The sequence below is a fragment of the Kryptolebias marmoratus genome, linkage group LG10 (genome assembly GCF_001649575.2).
Source record: "Kryptolebias marmoratus isolate JLee-2015 linkage group LG10, ASM164957v2, whole genome shotgun sequence".
Lineage (NCBI taxonomy): Eukaryota > Metazoa > Chordata > Actinopteri > Cyprinodontiformes > Rivulidae > Kryptolebias > Kryptolebias marmoratus.
In genome coordinates, this window is record NC_051439.1 from 11,009,178 (window position 1) to 11,028,459 (window position 19,282).

The window sequence follows — 19,282 nt, forward strand, 5'->3', positions numbered from 1 at the left end:
ATATGTATTCTTAGGCATGGCAGGTCAATAACTTGAAGTTGATTGTGCATTTGCTACACTGAAGATAAAATCCTAGATATATCACATGCATCATAACCTCCATTACAATTTACCTGGAAAGCTTGATTTTTACAATGTTTATCTGCTTCTTTGACTCAGTTTGCTATATATTCCAAAAGAGGTAAAAACAACATGTCTAAGTAACATATCAGTCAGCCAAACTGGCCGATTCTTGCTGCGTTCTGCATTGGAGTCGTTTAAAAGCAGCCAGCGTCGTGCGGGAAATGATGCCAGAGGGCTGCTTTTAAGTTCCAGAAACTGTGTATTAATCCCCCAGAGAACATTTGCAATATTTATGACAGAAACTTTGTCAACTCCAGATTGGAAGGAGAAAAAAAAAAACGTGAAAACTTTTAAAGATCCAGCACATTTTTTTATGCTTTTATTACTTCTTGTCATCACAGTCATCCAGTTTGAACAGATTACAGGTTAAATTGATACACTGATTTTGTTGTCCTCTTGATTGGACATGGACTGGTTATGGGTTCCAAGGTATACAGGGGTTAAAAAGTCACCGTGTGACACACACACGAGTGAGCGGACCTATTGCTCCTAGCTGTCATTCAGTTGTGTAGCGATGGGACGACGTTCTTTTGACGGATTTTGTTGCGATGACTGTTTCCTCTTCATGCTCTTTCTGCCCAGCTATCCCCAAACATGTCCTCTGCTTTGTAGTCATTAGTTGAGCTGTGCATGCGCTTCATGCACTGATCCATCAGCAAACTATTAGAAAGGGAGGGGCAGATCACTGCGGTTCTCCCTTATCTGTCCTGTCAAACCAGTTAATTAATATTGCTTAATTAAAACATGACGAGGCCCTGTTTATCGTGAGGTAAGTGTTGGCTTCTTATTGTCTTTCCAAACATGGGATATTTAATCTCCATGGCAGATCTTCGCCACAGTAAGCCAATTAAGCATGAAGGCTGATGAAACAGCCTGTTAAAACTTTGGATCACAAACACAACTCCACCACAAAGTCGCAAAATATCCGCGTTCGGCCCCGTTTGTAATCTGCGTCTCACTCTTCTCTGCCTGGGCTGGAAAACCCTGGGACAGCCGTATAATGAAGTGTGTTTGTGTTGGGGGTTAACGGGCGGGGTCGTTGTTGTTTGCGCGATGAATTAATGAGGAGCCGTTCGAGCCCTGAGGTGCTCCGCTTTGTGCAGCTTTCGAGTTGCTGGCTCAGACTCTGCCTTCATGTTTTCTCAGAGAGCTAATTTCTTTGGCCGTACCCTATCAGGCCTAATTATACTTAAGCCCCTCGGTGTTCTTGTTTTATGTTTAAGTGTGACATTTTTTAAATTGACTTAGATGAAACAGCCCCCAGCCAAAACACAATTCTGTACTCTGTTTCTCTCCTCGACATCACAACATCTTCGTCAGTTTCGTCTCTCCGTCTCGAGTGATGTTTGACTCCTCGCAGAGACTAATAACTCCACTATCATGTTTCTTAATCCACAAAAAGCTTTGCAGCATTGCAGGTTTTTATTTAAAAACAAGTTTAAAGCAGCCCGTTCCTGGTCAATCAATAATACATCTACAGGTTTCGTCTCATTAGAAAAGAATCTCCAGGGACAAAAGATGTGCTTGAATGATCTTGATCAAAAATCTCAAATTTCTTCCCCTTTTTTTTTTTTTTTTTTTCTCGTCCTTTGTCTTCCTTCGCACCTTACCACTAGATTTACAATACCTTTAATCGGTGAGCTGGTTTTTGAATGAATGCACAATTTAATTGCAGACGGTGTTTACAGCACAGAAATTTAAGGAGTCCTTCACAGGAAGGACTGAAAAACAACAACATTAAAAGAAGTTTCAGGAGAATTTGCGACTCTGAGGTAATGCATTTTTAATTCATATGTTATCTAGTTCAGCCCTGACAGCTGGAAAAGACAAATTCTCATTTAATTCGAGGCCTTTCATGCCAGGGGAACGTTCTCCACGCTATAATCTCCGCTTTGACACCTAAAACGTATCAATATTTCAAATAACAAAGCAGTTTGACTAAACATTTAATATTAAGCTAATTTTATTTTTCTGGATTCATTTAAGTGATCAAATAAATCTGTTTTAATCTTTTTTTGTCAGCGTTCACTAAATTCCTTATTTTCTGATTTAATCGATCCGAATTTTGTTTTATAATGGAACCATATTCATTGAATGTCAGTGATTCAGAAATATATGTATTTTTTAATTAATCAAAGAGTTATTCAGTGCATAAAAAAGGGAAAACAAATTGTTACTCATAAATCAACATTTTGGCCAATTTTCCCAGAAAATAAAAATTAAAAATATGTATATTTTGAATCCACTAATTACCTAATTAGTTCATTCTTGAAATGAAACCATCAGTCAACCATCAGAATTGTTTTCACTCTGCTTTTTAAAAAATGTGAAACAGAAATGCTAGGAAAGGAAATATTTATTATATGTGAGAACTGAAAACAGGAACTCTGCCCTTAGTAACCAGGTGCCCAAGCACCTTAAATGACTTATTCTAAAAGTTGTAGAGCGCTGGATTCATTTCTTGTTTGCTCTTTTTTTGCGTTGTCTGTTATTTGCAGGACAGCAGGCGGTGAAACTGGACAACCAGTTTAAGGTGATGTGTGTGGCCCTGTACCCCAGCAGCCCAGATGTTTTCCTGTGTGGAGGTTACAGTTCAGAGGTCAAAGCCTGGGACTCTCGCTGCTCCAAGGTCGGACTCATTGCCCTCCGTATGAGATATGTCATTTTTACTGACCTTACTGCCTTCTGCTCTCTTCAGCTGCACACTAGTTCAAACCAGATATCACCTTGTGCGTTGGTCCATGCTGGACTTCGCTGCACGCTCAGAAACTCTACAAGTTATCTCATTAATTGATCAAAACAAAGTTTAATGTAATCCAAGCCTCTTAGATTGTCCCTGTGAAGCTGCAGCCTAATATTGCTATTAAGCCTAATGGACTGTTTTATATGATAATCCTGTTCACTTTCTCAGGATGGTGTAATTTCTCCCCTCGGCGAACCGAATTGTCTCCCAGCAGGGTTTTAGATTTAATACAGCGGAGGTGCTTCTGCTGGTAGGTGTCAGTATGAGCTGCAGACAGTGAGGAGCGGGCTGTTAAAGCTCCAGTGCCCAGGCTGCGTGTCAGTCTCAGGCTCGAGCTGTCTCGCTGCGGGGCCAAACTACCCCAACATATTGTCAGGGCTGATATCGCCTCGCCCACCCACAGGCTCAGCCATTCGACCATTAGTGTGAAGTCAGGTGGACTCAGGAGGCTGGAAAAGAAGCCAGAAATGGCTCTCACGGTAGAGCCCTCTGACAGGAGCACAGGTTTAAAGGTACGGGGAAAGGCGGGGTGCGGTTGAAGTGACAGGTGGTGGGGGGGGGTCAAAGGGTCGTACAGAGAAGCTTCTCGCTGTCTGGGCAGCTCTGATTCGACCAGACCACTTATCAAACTCAGATCTTATAAATCAGAGAAATAATGACCACTCTTTTTATTAATCTTTAATAAAAAGAGAGATCTGCACAAACTCACTGACCTCCTGTTTGAGGACAATTTGACATATAGTATTTTGTAACCATGGAGGGCTAAAAGTGCCTCACTTTAATATATATAAGCAGCAATATAGATGCAGCAACATTTTTTTTAATATTGGTAACTAAATAGAAACATAAATATTTGAATCATAGTGTGTTTTTGGGATCAGTTTGTCTTGACTTGCAACAGATGGTAGGGATAGTTTGAATTGTTTCATTCCCTTAAATTGTTTCAAGCTTTAATCGGTTTACATACATAACTAATTAACTATTAATTAATGTCTTTATTAGACTGTGACACATCTGGTCTTGGATGTGTGACAGGTTTTATGTTATCAGCTACTGCTCTTTCTTGCTGATTTCTCCTCTGAGCCAAACGCGTCTGGTTTATATTTTTTATGAGCAACACTCCCCGATATGCAGTACAGCCTGAGTTAAGGTGATCACTTATGCGTTTTATTACATTTTTAAAGGGTTAGTAGTAATTCCGATATCTCTGTGTTTGCATGCATGCGTATTTGTGTTCATGCATGAGTGTGTGTGTGTTTCTAGGTGGTGAAGGTGTACAAAGCGGGGATCCAGCAGACCTTGGGCATCCTTTGTCTGAGGGGCGGGATGGACTTCATCACGAGCACGGACTGCGTTAGCAGGGACTCTGCAGATCGGACCCTCATCGCCTGGGACTACCAGACCACAGCTAAGGTTTCCAACCAGATTTACCATGTAAGTATTCAGTGTAAAAAAATTAGAAAAGTCTGGCCCTTAGTACATCAATGTCTGACTGGTTTATGATTTAAGACGATCAACTAGAGGACTTTTTTTTTAAACTGTCACACTTTTTCAGACACATTCCTGAAAATGTGTCACTTTTTTGATGTGGAACAAAGCTGGAGATGAGGCTTTTGAAAGCAGCATATTTAGACAGTGAAAAGGTTCAAGAGAAAGTCTACAATGTATTGAGTGACAGCTTTTAAAAATAGGGTTTTAGTCATCTTTGTGCTTTATTTGGATTGAACTAAATAACTAAAAGCTCTAAAATGCATTTCTGTTACTTTGTCCACTTTTTGCACCTTTAAGCAAAGAGTCAGTTTGTTTAATAAAGAGTACCCCATCATACAACAGCAATAATTGTTTAATTTCTCTTCCAATTTTCACCTCCCGCTCATTCGGCCACCAGGAGCGTTACACGTGCCCGAGCTTGGCTCTCCACCCGCAGGAGGAGTCGTTTGTTGCCCAGACCAACGGGAACTACGCGGCGCTGTTCTCCTCCCAAAAACCCTATAGAATGAACAAGAGGCGGCGATTCGAGGGACATAAGGTCAGTAACAACTGTGACCTCAGGGCGAAGCAAAGCAGAAGTCTAAGAATCGACACCTGTAATCCAAACTCCAGGGTCTTGTCTCTTTACAAAAATCCTTGCTGCTCTGTAACTTTTTACTTTCTCAAGAGTTTTTCCTATCTCAGCCATGCAAGCTTCTTGTAAATCTAGAATGACAAACGTATGCGCTGATGGAGATCATAAAATAAACTTCTCTTCTAGGTGGAGGGATTTGCTGTACAGTGTGATTTCTCCCCGGACGGGACGATCCTGGCCTCGGGGAGCTCCACAGGTTTCGCCCACTTCTACGACTACCACTATGCTCGCACGCTGCACTCTTTCCAGGCTCACAGCCAGCCCTGCCTCTGTGTTTCGCAGCACCCCGTCCTCCCCGCGACCGCGGCCACCTGCGACTGGGTGGGTGAAATTAAGATCTGGCACTGACGCCTGAACATGTCAACGTAAAAGTACCAACTACCGAGCAGAACCGACTAAAATAAACTGAAAGCTTATGCACAGACTTTTATCAATTTGTATTTGATGATAAGAACCTGTCAAAAAAATGCTCAAAGTCAGAAAATCTACTGTCTGTTGATGCTTTTTGTAAAGTCTTTTACAGTGTGTCTTACAACACATTAAGATTTTGTTGTACATTTTCAGTTGCTATAGTCACTGTTTTGTAAATTGCTATTTAAACACGTTTAAGTACAATTGACTTTTATACATTTTATATTGGTGGATGAACTTCGATGGAAAAAAACTCCATGAGATAAAAAGGTTTATTTTTGTTATTAAAGAATGAACTGTTGTGGTTTTAATTTAAATCACTTAGTGGGAGAGCTGACACAGATTTGATACATTTTTTTTGTCAACCTTCAACAAATACAGGCATAGCATTTTTCAAGGTTTTGTAAAAACATTTAGAGCATTTCCTTGTCAAAGCAGTTTGCGTTTTCAGTCCGTATCACACACCGCTGACTGGATTCTCCTCGGCGCCGACGTGACGTTTCTCTGCACACCAGCAGCTTAAAGCGTCGCAGAGATCTGGGTTAGGCTCTGTCAAGTTCTTCCAAAACCCTGCCAATCAGCAACGCAGCAGGGAAGAAGCATTTGCATCTTTTTTAAGTGCTCAAAATATGTATTGCTGATAATCTAATTGATAGTTTTGCATTTTTGTGCCTTCAGTGTTAGGTTATACTTGTGTGAAAGTAGGAAATAGAGAAACCGAAGCTTTAAATGTCTAAAAATAACCTCCAAGCAATTTGGGAAGCTAAATGTGCACAAGCCTGTTTGTGAAAACTGCTGCTGTTTTAAGGTATCTGCACAAGTTTTTTTTATTGCTGGGACGTGATTAGATGAAGAGCTTTAAACAAATCACCAAATAACAAAAGAGCTAAATATAGAATAACTGACTCTGAGTCCAGTAATAGCAGGGTCGGACTCTTAAAAAAATAAAAACAAAAACATTTTTTTCCTCTCCCTAGTTTTGAAAAACACCCCTTTGAAATCAATAAGTCAGAAACCGTTCCTAAAATAAAAGAAAAAGTGTTGGACTGTGCCGACAATCGAGCATAAAAAGAAAGATTGTTAAGCAAAACTGAGCAGAGCAAAGATAACAAATGTTGAGAATTTATTGGAAAGGAAAACTTCAAACTGGGCTATGTGCTTTTTGACAGTGTATTCATGTATCTCCTGTAAAAACTTTTGGAATTTCTGAATTCAGTTCTGCTAAAGTTAGAAATTTAAAAAGTCGAAGTTAAAAAAAATGGCTTGGTTCAGGATGAGTGGACTTTTATTATTGTTTTTTGGAAACCATTTAGTGCTGGATGTGTTGTTTAAACACACTGAATGTAGTTTCAATGACCTTTAGGAGGTTTAAAATGAAGAATGCAGGGCGTACAATTAATGCTCCCAGAGGTATTGTGCGTTTTCCAACACCCATCTTTATTAAGTAAATAAACAGACAGCAGAAATCTATAACCATGCATCAGACAGACAAACATGGTAACAGTGAGACAGCAGGCCTGGAGGTCCTGAAACAGGGCTGGAGGTAGAACAGAACAGAACCACTTCAGCCTTGTCATTCAGGGTCAAAACATTCAATAAATATAACATGAACTGAAACTAGGTAAATTAGTATAATAACTGTATATGTAGCATCTGCTTTTGTACATCGTGTCCACAAAAGAAAAAAACATCATTACCGCTGAATAGTCATTAAATTTAATTCGGAACCGTTTTCACCGTGTTGTTACTGCTCCATCATATCCATTAGGAAGTATTTTTGCGGTCGGGGGCGGTGTAAAGTTTCACCCTCACATAAAATCTCTGGAACAGCTTTTGAGTTTGTTCCCAGATTAACGAGAATCAGGAGAGGTAGAGGCAAAAATAAAGAAATGAACTCTTTATCTCTTCCAGTTCAGGACAGAGCCGAGTTCCTTATGTGCCCATCACCATTCCTCGGATCTTCAGAGCCACACAGGCGGAAAGAAAAAGTTCGGGAGCGCAGATGTTGAAACATTGTCATTTGGCAGCCTTCGATACGAGAGCAGCAGATGGTTGCATGACTGTTTGGCAGCAAGACAACCTCTCTGCAGCTCTTCATACTCACAGGCCAAGGCCTCGTGTTTTTCATAACAACTTTTATTTTCTCACTAACAGGACAGCATGCCTTTGCTACTTTATATGGATCTACACGTGCACAATTGATCTATTTTCACAGTGTCGTCTCAGAAAAACTGAGGATGCTGGTTTAATGCAACACAGTGACTATATTTGAGCCTTTAGCCAGTTGTCTCAAACTCTCTAAATTGTTTTTGAGCCACCTTTTTTTTTTTTCGTTCACATTGTGCAGAACTTTCAGTTTTCCGGAGAGGAATGGAGAAACCAGCGCTTTTATTTTGGTTTCTGTGTCTAACAGTGTTGAAAATGCTCTGTCGAGATTGGTTGCATTTGTCAGAATTTCTACCAGACCTTTGACGAAAGCAAATGTACCAAAAAAAAAGGAAAAAAAAGAGAAAATTAAATCTGACCCCCCAAAGAAGCTTCCCTTTCTTGTGTGCTAGCTGACAGGAAGAACAAATGCAGTAAAAATAGTGTCTACATATTGGGATAGTACCTCAAATATACAGTATATACACAGTTAGATGCTGTAAAGGAGATCGTTCTGTCTGAACAGGATTAAGGCAACTTCACAGGTGTCCTGGTTTAACTACTGTGCAGTACAACAACCCAAATTAATATCTAATTTTGATACAAAAATATGAAAAAACTCCAGCTGTATAAAATCAAGAATCTTGCAGCTAATATTTTTGTTTATGTCTGCGTAATAAGTTCTAATGAATGGGTAAATTTGTTTCATTTGTACATTTGTTCTCAGTGTAATTTTGCCCTACTTTTATTCTGAAATATGTGAAATTTAATGAATAAATTCAGGCAATTACGTTGAAGCTTGAAGAAGGAACTCAAGCTAACTTGCTATAAAATACTAAATATCATATAAAGTAGACATTTACTGTATTATAACTGTTGTTTGTGCAGTTTAAAAAAAACAACTTTATAGATAATGTCCCTATGCCAAACAGTTTACATGTAATAGTGTTTTCCTACCCTTTTTATGTGCATTATAAAACATGCATTTTGTTTAAGAGAAAGTAAGAAAGTGGATAAGTCTTTTTAACAGCTTGCAGTCAGCACGGTTCACAGCACATAATGGATAACCCTTTTCCAACATGAGTAAATAATTCACCCCATTACACACGCTTTTGTTCGTTATCAATCCTGCTGCTAATAAAACAAGAATTGATAGTCTTTTACTGGGTGTGCAAACAGCACCAAAGGAGAGCAAAGACCAAAGCATCCTCCATTCAGCTGAGTCCAAGCCTTCATCCTGGTGATACTAATTATCATTCTTATTACTGGAAAATACATAAATAATAAATAAAACGTACTGAATAGCTGGTATTAGGTTGCTACACTGTATTAAGATGCACAATAGAAAAAAAAATGCTGCAGACTGCATGAAACGTGCCGTGGCTAAGATACGGAAAATAACAACAGTGTATCACCCCATCACAAGTATGCGTTTACCGCAGGGAAACATACAGCGCAGTACAGTACGGTAACTTAGGAATCGTCATCATTGTCATGCAAAAACGATTAAAGATCTCTGTAGCCACTCAGTTTAAAAGTGTTCCGTATAGCTGTGCCTTGGTCAAGCTGTCCTTCCTCGTCAATCCTGTGCTGCCAAATTTTTGGTATCTTGGAGAGGTCTTCTTTGGCAGCGCAGGGCCGACGCTGATAGCAGAGCTGGAGCTCGGGCGAGGCCGAACGCTTGGCCGGGGGCTGGGGTAGTGCTGGAGACTCGAAGCTTCCAGCGAGCTTTGGTGTAAGGACTCCCCCGAGCTGTCCACGCTCAGGTTCACGTAGTCCTTCTTGGCACTGTTAGCCGCTGTCGCTCCGCCGCTGCTCTCCTTGTCTTTGGAGCTCCCTGAGAGGAACAGGCTGCTTTCGGAGTCTTGACTGTCATTCTTGGCGCGGTACAGCACAGTCGTTTTCTCCTGCTTACGGTGCTCTTTAGGTTTGGGACTGCGGCTGGGTGAAGGGGAGCCCATGCCAAAACACTGGTCAAGCACGTGGCTGTGGAAGACATCGTCTCCTTCTTGGAAGCTGCTGTAGAGAGACTCCTTGACTTTGCTGGAGGGGCCCATGGCGAAGTGTCGCTCGGAAAAACTGTACGGAGACACCCGCCCTGCAATGTTGCGATACGATGAGAAGGTGTTTATGTCTTCCACGCTCAGCTGTTTCCAGCGAATACTCAAGTCATCTTCAGGGACCTGTACGTCATTTCGGCTGTCCAGAGCTCCTCCTTGAGCCTGGCCCAGTAACCCTGTGGAGCCCATACTGTGAGAGGACGCCAGGCGAGGGCTGCTGGAGTGGTACGGCTCACTGAGACATGAAGCTGTCCTTGTGTACGAGGGCAAGTTGCCCTTCTGTGGGCTCCTGGAAGTCACCATCTGTTGAATGCTGTGCGACTTGGAGAAGCTGGGACTGTCTTTTTCATAGGAGGACATGCTTTTCCGCTCGTATTCCCCGCTGCCACCGTCTCGCCAGTCCATGTAGAGGCCCTGGTGTGAAGAAGATAAGGTGCTGCTGGCATTGCGCCCATACTCACCACTAACTGCCCCCTTCTCGTCTGATGCGAGGCTGAAGCTGGAGTAGGAACTGGAGGCAGGGAGGCTGCCGGTACCAAACTCATCAGGGTGGTGGAAAGAAGCCGGGGGCTCGTGGTGCGAGAAACTTCCAGACTGAAAAGGGTCTTCATCCGGGTTACTCTCGATAGAGTTCTGGGCGTGCAGCTGAATCAAGCCAGTGCCGTGGAGGTCAACGCTCTGCCTGCGCTCTGTGTCTTGCCACCGTTCGGGGCAATACAGGGCTGTGTCGCTGCAGTACAGGTCAGACGTTTTATACGCAATGCGGCGGTTCAGGTGATCTGTGCTTCCTGTTCCTATTAGAAAGTCTCCATCCTGGTGCGGGCTGGTCGAACATGTTTTAGGGGAGCTGCTACCGGGTTCAGGCTTTTCCAGGACCTTGGCGATTACAGTTGTGGGCACTTCGTCAGGGTAATTGGGGGGACCCATTGCCGCGGTTGCTCCTCTACCACCTCGGTGTTTCTCCATGTAGGAACTGATGCGCTCTTGAAATTCAAGCGGCAGCTGAGAAAAGAAAGACAAACATTCAAAGTTGTAAAAGATGTTTGATGAAAAAGGCAAGATTAAAACAAAGATCTGAAAAAATTGTCACAATTGCTAATGTGGTGTTCTTTAATAAAAGCTCCATAATGATACTCTCCTAAGTAAACATATAATATGCTTTGGGTGCCAGTACAAAGGTTAGAGCCAATGCGGTTTTATAAAGATTTTTACTAGAAAGCAGTTCAGTCTCTTTGTGTACTGAACAATTTATGAATCTCAGAAATGCTTTGCTTGGTCCATTTAATGAACTGAACTGAAAATAAATGAAATTCATTTGTTTTTTTGTTTTGTTTCCATCAAATCTCTTACCTCTCTCGCTCTGAAATGAGTCTGTGATAAAGATATAAAGATATTTCTCTTTTATAAAATGTTTTGTGTTCCTCTCTGTCCCATTTGTCTCAGTCTCTATTTTTTCAATTCTCACAGTCTGTCTCAAATCAAAGAACATATATAAATATATATGTTCTTTGTCCAGAACAAAGAATATATATATATATATATATATATAAATATATATGTTCTTTGATTTGTTCAACTGTTCCTTCCAGTTTCAGACTTTGTGCCTATTAAAGTTGATCGGGGTCAGTAGAAACTGTTCCTGCCCCACTAAGCTCTTTCTTCTTCATTTTTTCTTTATCCTTTCATCTTTTTTTTTTCTTGCTCCACTGCTTTCTCAACCAAAAATCCCTCATCCCCCCCAAACCGACTCCCTCCGTCTCTCTGTGCATTTCTTTCTTCTTAGTGTTTCTTTCTATCATTAAATACACGAACAGATATCGGTTCCAAAGGGACTGGCTCAGATTAAACCAGTGCCCTGGGTCCCCAGCTGGGCATTATATATATATAAAACCTAACTTGCCTTTGTTAGGAAATAGAAGCCAGCCTTAGCATGAAATAAACTGCATGTTTTAAGTCGGAGCTATTTTTAGCAGCTGTTGACTCTTCCAGAGGGAATAGAGATGGAAAGTAGAGGGGAGCAGAAGATAATACACAGTTTGTGCGGCGAGCGAGCTAGCTCAGCATTAGCTGCTATCTAAATCAAATCTTAATTAACAATTACAAAGTTCTGCAGTTTAATGTCACATGACATGGCACACATCTGTAAGTGCTCTTCCATTTAGAAAAGTGATGCTGTCGCATGAAACAGGCAACCTAATGATAAATTGGAATACAACAAGAACAAAAATACTTTTTATGAATTTAAATTGCAATAAAACACACCCCTCAAGTCACTTTTAGCCAAGCCTTCACACTTGTTTTAGTAATTCATGTCAAACTTGACATTTGTTAAATAATCACATTACTTAAAGTGATTATGAATTTCCTAAATCTGACAGAATATTTGAAAGCAGTGATCCTTCAGTTTCATTTAATGAACAAAAAGCCAGGCTTGCATTGTGGTCCATGAAAAATGTTTCTGCAAGATTTTTTGTCACCTTTTAACAATTACAGTACTCCAGCTATTCAACAATGCAAAAAAAATCTCAATTATTTTCAACAATTTAATTGTAAAATAACAATTTAATAAAATTAATAGGTTGGGAAGAAATACAGGTTAACTGAGTTTTTAAAGCTTCTGAATGTGCTTGTAGAACCTCAAAAGAAAATGGCAAGACCATAATGTTGCTAATAAAGGGGCATCTTCAGAACAGGGGACCCCAACCAGGCCCAGGACCAGGACTGACTCATTTGGTACCAGGCTGCACAAAAATAGTAATTACTGTTCTTTACTAAAAATATATATAAATAGTTTCAAATACATTGGTCTGCAGCGGATTTTATTTTGAAATTTTACCACTTTAACTTTGCTCAGTTGCAGTTATTTTTGACTCACTAGCAAACCTACAAGTTGTCTAATATAAAACCAGTCCATGATGGATTTAAGGTTGGGTGCTGCTGCTTTACAACATATAGAGAAACATGGCGATGGTAGCATCATGCTGTGGGAATGAGATGATTAGCAGTAAACACCATTTAAAAGTCACCTTTAAATTACAGGTTATTAGAATGGAAAATTACACTAAACAGCTGAAGCTACATGTTCTGGTAACATGATAAATAACCTCAACAGCTTGTGATTAATTGTGGGAGCTATTAATGTGTGATATTGCATCACTATTATTTGCAAAAACGCAGCTAGAACCTAATTATGTCAAACAGAGTGTGAAAGGCTTTAATGTTTGCTTTAGAAACATATCTTATATATGCCTTCGTAAAATAAAATTTCGGAAATACTGTCAAATCTTTGCAGGGCTTCAATCAAGTATCGGCCTTGTTGCTTCCTCCTTTATCTCCTGTGCATCAGGTGCTGTCTAAATAGTTTATTTATGTATTCATTATGCAGAGCCAGGATGTAGACAGACGGCACTTCAGACGGCAGACCTCCATCAGGCTAAGAGCACCGTGGCCTTGTCTTCCTGTGAAATCCACTCATCAAGGTCTCAAATGGAACAGCAACGCTCTTTTTCCTTCTTTTTCTTTTTTTTACACAAGAAATAACAGTTTTTTCAGCTGTAGTTATACACTAATTAGATGCACTTTAGTTTAACTGGAAACATATTACATGTATTTTGTTTTACAGCTTACTGAGACCCGTGCAGTTGTAGCCGCAGTGCCGGTGAGCTCACCTCAGACAACTTGTGCGCTCTGTAGTGAGACTTGGAGTGCTGCAGCAGCTGGGCAGCCAGGTTGCAGTCTTTCCTGTACAGATCCTGCAAGAGGCACAAAAATGATCTTCGATCACCGAAAGCAGGTTCCTGACAGCCTGAGGGTTCATGTACATTTCTAACCCCGGGGGTCTTTTGAAGTTTAGCGTCACCCTGTGAAAAGCCTGAACCATTTTTAGCCCTCTAATTGGGATTTCCTGGATAATTTTGGCAGCATATCATAATCTAAGATGCAACAATAAAAGAAAAAAAAATAAGCAAAAAATGTTAATATTTGTAAACCATTATAAAAAAAGCAGGAATTGGCTGCGCTAACAATCACATTAATGATGATAAATGCAGATTCCAAATGTGTTTTCAGTGTATTTTTTCTGGAAGCTTATTATAACTCAAACTAATGGTACAAATAATTGATTTATCCTCATTTATTTCACTGGTTTCTCATTAGGGGGTCACAGAATTTTTACATCATTACCAAACGTCCATCTGCCTGCTGCAGACTGTGCTGGATTGTATCCGTTGTTTAAAACAGCACTTTTAGTTACCTGCAGCTTCAGAGAACAAGTGCAGCACTATCTCTCTTTCTGTGCTCACTCTTTCTATTGTTCCCTGTTTTAATATTTTATTTATTTATTTTTTTACAAGTATTTCACTTAAACCTTAAGGTTTATTGGTCCACCATGTTATTTTCTGTGTTTCTGCTTGTGCTGCTTTTCTCTCTTCCTCCTTTGTTAAATCTGTCCTCTTATAAAGGTCAGTTCTTGCAGCTTTGTAGCCCCCCTCTGTGTCTTTGTACCTCTACAGCCCAAACAATACTCCCCGTAACATCAGAGCTTTTTGTTGTGACAATTTCGTCTCCTGAAGCATTTAAGAGGGGCAGCTTTTTGAACTGTTTCATTTGATCAAAAGGGGGTTCAGGAACATACAATAGGCTGTTGTTTTAATATTATTAATATTATGTACTTATTAATTACATTTTTTACATTCTTCCAGCATAAACTAGCGTTTCAGGGGTCTCAACTTTAATATTTATGCATTTATTTTTGCCAGTTGGAAATTATGCATGATAGTTTTGATTAATTTGTTTATCTGTCTGCTTATAAACAAGATTAACCGGTTTACATGTAGGTTAGAGTTATTTACAAATGTACATAGCATATAAAAGTATTAATACAGTTCAAAACACACTTAGAAGTGACTACCATAAGGTATAGATTTAGGTTAAAGATTAGATTTTTTGGACTGGTGCAGCTATACTCTGTTGGCTTTTATATCAGACTGCAGCAACTTGTGCAATCTGATACATAACAATGAAGAGGAATGGGGGCTGATGTGTGAGAGACTGTGCTCCCTTTAAATAAAAGTAATACAAAGCCTTAGTCATCTTCTTGTTACGATTCTTTGGGTAATTTTACACCCACGTGTTGAACTTGATGTCTTTTTGTTGTTTTTTATTACCCGCTGCTGAAAGACAAAGGAGAATAATAGAGTTTGTGCCAGTGCTTGTGTGTGTTTTCATGTGTCTGTCTGTTAGCAAAATATCCCATGAACCACTGGATGGATTTGAACAAAACTTCCAGGAAAAAATTCATTGGATGAACATCTGTAACTGATTAACTTTTGGAGGCGACCCAGCTCAAGATGGCTGTCACAGCCAATTGACCTTAGAAAACAAAAAAGGGTGTAATTCGGTCATTTTTCCAAATGCTGTACTAAAATTGGGTGTGGTTGTAGCTGAGAGTCATTCACAACCAATACTTTAAGTGCTATTTATTAAGTTATTTTTAGGATTTGACAAAATCAGCTACAAGTTTTGTCATTTCTCAACAAAAGATGGTCTCAGTCTAAAACTAATAAAAGGTGGCAGGTGAGATGCATTCCTTCAAGGAATTCTACACATTGAATTTTTAATAACCTATGAAAACTCACTTAAGTGTAATTTCCCTTCATCTTGACATATTTACATCCCCTTTCTCTATGCAGGATGTTTTAAGCTGCCTCTCTGGAGAACATTTTAGCCTACTTGCTAGGGTGGATTGGAGAACTGGCAAAATGCTATGTACCTCAAAAGTATTACTAAGGGCCATAGAGGAGAGATAGAATTTCTAACTTAACTTGAAGTCTCCAAACAGAAAAAAAAGCCAGAAAAATCACTTCAAAGAAAGCGAGGCTCTAGATTGCCATGTGCCCTTGAGCTCCGAATCACGCAGCCCCGGCTCCAAGTTCTGCCTGCCCTGAAGAAGAAGCTCATTGATTTCTGTATAATCACTATAAACCACCCAGTGGCTTAGAGTTAATTCCTCTATCTGCTGTGGCACCTTGAAGCGCAAATATCCAGGATGTTGCAGAAATACAGTGAGCATGACTTTGAGCAAAAGCGGGTCAATAGAAAAAGCTGCCAGTGTGACGGGAGGAAGTGTTGGTAACAGCTTTTTGAAGAGTTGTCACTTCTGCCTCCAAATTCAGCTACTGTTTCAACAAGGCACGATTACTGACCAAGCAAAGATGGCAAACACTTGATCTTTTTCCCCGCTAACTCCAAAGGCTATTGTGTAATTTGCGGTCCTGCGAGAAAACAATCTATTACACATTTTTGGGCAATTTTGTTGCATCGAAAAACTTCACACTCCACAGTTGAGTTGCTCGATCTTTGCTTTGTGTTCAAGCACACAAGGATGTTGTTGAAGCTCTCAGAGCATGATGAACTTACATTGTCCTCTCTGAGTTTATTAATGGTGATCTTCGCCTCCATTAGGTGGTTGTTGAGGAGAATGATTTCCCGGCTGAGGGCTCTCTTTTCCTCTTCATGGTGCTGGGACTGCAGTGAAGGATAAAGAAGGGAGAATGTACAGTAAAAGAGAAATTGGAGACAAGAAAAGAAAACAACATGAGTCAGTGAGAGAGAGAGAGAGAGAGAGAGAGAGCGGATGGAAAAAAAAAAGGGAAAACTGGGTAGTAAAGGGTTAAAGGAAATAGTTGAGATAATAAGAATGATGAGGAAGCCAAAGTTGGAGGAGCAAAAACGGGAACAATAAGATGATAAGAGAGGGCCTGAAAAATGAAAGGAAGAAAGCCTTAAGTCAGTATGAGTTTGAAACTGGTGCTGGCAGCAGGTCTTAATTAAAAGATGATTACACTTGCCAGAGCTCATATCATATCAATTACTCTGGGAGTAGGAGAAAAAGGCAGGGAGGGAGGAGGAAGCGGAGATAAAAATAAAGGGGAAGAGAGTGAGAAAGGCGAGGGAAACACTTATTCCTTTTTCAGCGATTACTGTTAAATAGATGGAAAATGACACTGTTGGAGTGACATTTGGGCCCCTCTAACAGCGGAGTGTAATGATGATGATGTCTGCTAGTTAACTTGTCTGTCATTTCATTTCTCACACATTCATCTCGGGAGCGACGTGTTTTGTCACAGCTATTCATGGAGCAAATTATTCTGTTGGCCTATCGTGTTTTCATGCATACAGCTCTCGCCCGAGCCCATAAATAAACCTGCCATAACATTTTCTACACATCCACGTTCTCAGATGATAAACCTGGATATTGAGGGCTTGACAGCTGCGACGTCGCTAACGAGGTTAGGGGAGGCTGGTTGTGCAGGCCAGGTGTTTTGTGGACTTGGAAAAAGCTAACAACCACGCCTGTGTGGATTCTGTGGGGAGTGCAACAAGAGCATGGGGGTGTCGGGGTCACTGTTGAATGTGTTACCAAAACAATATGAGTGTCAGCATTCTCAGCACAATTTTTTTTGCTCTTCGCCGGTTGTTGTTGGTGTCTTAAAGCCACGAGAGTCAGCGGTTCATCGTGCGCAAAGCAGCCGGTACGAGAGTCAGCTCCTCTCAATCTGAGGCCACGATCTTCAACCGGAAAAAAGATGGAACGCTTCCTCTGGATTTAGAGGTGAGGCGAGCGGAGGTCAAGTAGCTCAGTGTCCTGTTAATGAGTGATGGCAGGTCGGGGCCAAGAGCTGTGCACCAACGGATCGAGGCTTCGTCTGCAGTAATGAGGGCGCCGCTTCGACTTCTGGTGGGAAAGAAGGAGCTGCAGCTGAAAAGCAAAGCCCCTGATTCCCACGACCATTTATTGTTTCATTGCTTAGTGACTGTAAGGCTAGTTGTACTATTAAAAAAAAGTTCTGATTAGTTTTCAGTTTTTTCTCTCTCTCTGTGGCACACACATATACACTCGCTCGCTTGTGGAGTAGTGAATCTAAAAGCTGCCACAGAGCAACAGCTGACAAACGATACACTCACTTGGCCTCCAACCCTCCTCTCTTTTAATCTCTCAGTGGTGGAGATTGTTTGGAAAAACAGAGATGCAGAGCCAATCCAATGGGTGGCAATTAATGTCAGTTTAAGCAATAGGCCAGCATTAATATTCAAATCCAATTCTGTAACGGCCTCATTAATCAGCAGCTGAGACGTGCACCACCCTGCTGCTGTTTGTGACTCTGGGCTTCTCTTAATGTTTGTGATGCTGACAGTAAAAACGGATGATCAAATTTAGGACCTAAATACTCCGTTCACTCCTCCTGCTTTACAGCATCTTTGGATTTTGTTAGGTTCAAGGAAATCTCCTCACCGATCAACACGAGTTAGCACAACAGTCGCTTATTTGCGCACTCGTTTTCCACAAAGGTGACATTAGTATTCACTCTGACTCATGTTTGCAGCCACCTGCTGAAAGTCCACTTGCACTGGTTTTACTTCGGTTTAGTCTTAACCTCCTCCCGAGGGAAATATCTGTTTAGCTGTTAATTGCTGCAGTGTGTTCATTACTTAGCTGCTAACTGTGACTTTGTGCTGTGTGCCATTGGCTCTGAAAGGTTCACGGGGAGCGGTTTCAGTGATGAAACTGTGTTAAAAAGGAATTGAAATGGATTAAAACAGTAAAAGTGTAAGTTCTAATAGACTGAGCCGAGCGAGGATAAAACCCACTAGAAAACTGAGAGGGGCTCCTGGGTCTCTGGGTAATTCATGAACACTGGACTAAGTTATTTGCTCCAATATCGATGTGAAAATATTAACTCGCACAACTTTAAAACCTTTCTGATAAACTAAATGATTGAGGGTTTTTGTTTGCAGAGTGGTCATCCTCAGGCAGTTTCAGTCCAGATCCTTATCACGTAGTTCCACAATGGTGAAACAAGCTGCTAAATTTAACAAAACAAAGATGTCCCTCTTTTAATAATCTCTCTTCGGAGATAATGTGCACTCCAGTTCCCCCAATTTATGCTAATTTGCACTTCTGTACCTTTTGTCTCGTGTTTAGTCGTTTAATTAGATTTAAAGAAGTGCAACAGTCAGTGTGTCTGCCAGGATCTACAACTTTACTGAAGTTAGGAGGAGTTTTTCCTCACTTCTAAAGTTAATTTCAGTGTAGAAACCTTGGTAAGTGACTAATTAGAAATCTAAATATTGCAGAAGATTCAGACATGTTACAGTCCTGCTTAACATTATTGGCACCCCTTCATGATTTGCATAGCTGAGTGAATATCTTCAGAAATAAATGGAAATGTTCAAAACTTATATCAGCAGAATCTTTCAATTTCAGGTCCAAAGTAATTTAACAAAGACAATTACCATTTCAACTTAAATATTTTAATTCCAAAGGACAAAACAGAAAACCAGCATGTGCACTAATATTGACACCCCTCTTTAATATTTGGTTGCACAGCCTTTGGCAGCAATGACGGCCTCCAAACGTTTCTTATATTCATCTATAAGCTTCTTGCACTTCTCGGGTGGCATTTTCTCCCACACTTCTTTTGCAATATGCTCAAGCTCTTGTACATTTGCAGGGTTCCTTTCGCCAATGGCAGATTTCAGCTCCACCCAAAGATTTTCAATTGGATTGAGATCAGGACTCATTGCTGGCCATTTTAAAACAGTCCATTTTTTCCCTTTCAACCAGGCCTGTGTGCTTTGGGTCGTTGTCTTGCTGGAGGACCCAGGATCTTCGCC

The 19,282-nt window shown here is 40.6% G+C and overlaps 2 protein-coding genes across 4 annotated transcripts in view; one reads left to right on the plus strand and one right to left on the minus strand.

The window, feature by feature from the left end:
• wdr25 (WD repeat domain 25) overlaps positions 1–7,935 on the plus strand; it is an 18,218-nt gene extending 10,283 nt beyond the window's left edge. The window contains exons 4-7 of the mRNA XM_017416512.3: positions 2,622–2,752; positions 4,130–4,300; positions 4,755–4,895; positions 5,118–7,935. Coding sequence (XP_017272001.1) covers positions 2,622–2,752; positions 4,130–4,300; positions 4,755–4,895; positions 5,118–5,339 — 665 coding nt within the window. The 3' untranslated portion in view covers positions 5,340–7,935. The remainder of the gene's footprint in view (positions 1–2,621; positions 2,753–4,129; positions 4,301–4,754; positions 4,896–5,117) is intronic.
• LOC108236045 (brain-enriched guanylate kinase-associated protein) overlaps positions 7,702–19,282 on the minus strand; it is a 36,307-nt gene continuing 24,726 nt past the window's right edge. For all 3 annotated transcript variants that reach the window (XM_037977786.1, XM_017416482.3, XM_017416492.3), the window contains exons 5-7: positions 16,025–16,132; positions 13,276–13,359; positions 7,702–10,609 (exon numbers count right to left, since the gene is read on the minus strand). In XM_037977786.1, coding sequence (XP_037833714.1) covers positions 9,074–10,609; positions 13,276–13,359; positions 16,025–16,132 — 1,728 coding nt within the window. In that variant the 3' untranslated portion in view covers positions 7,702–9,073. The remainder of the gene's footprint in view (positions 10,610–13,275; positions 13,360–16,024; positions 16,133–19,282) is intronic.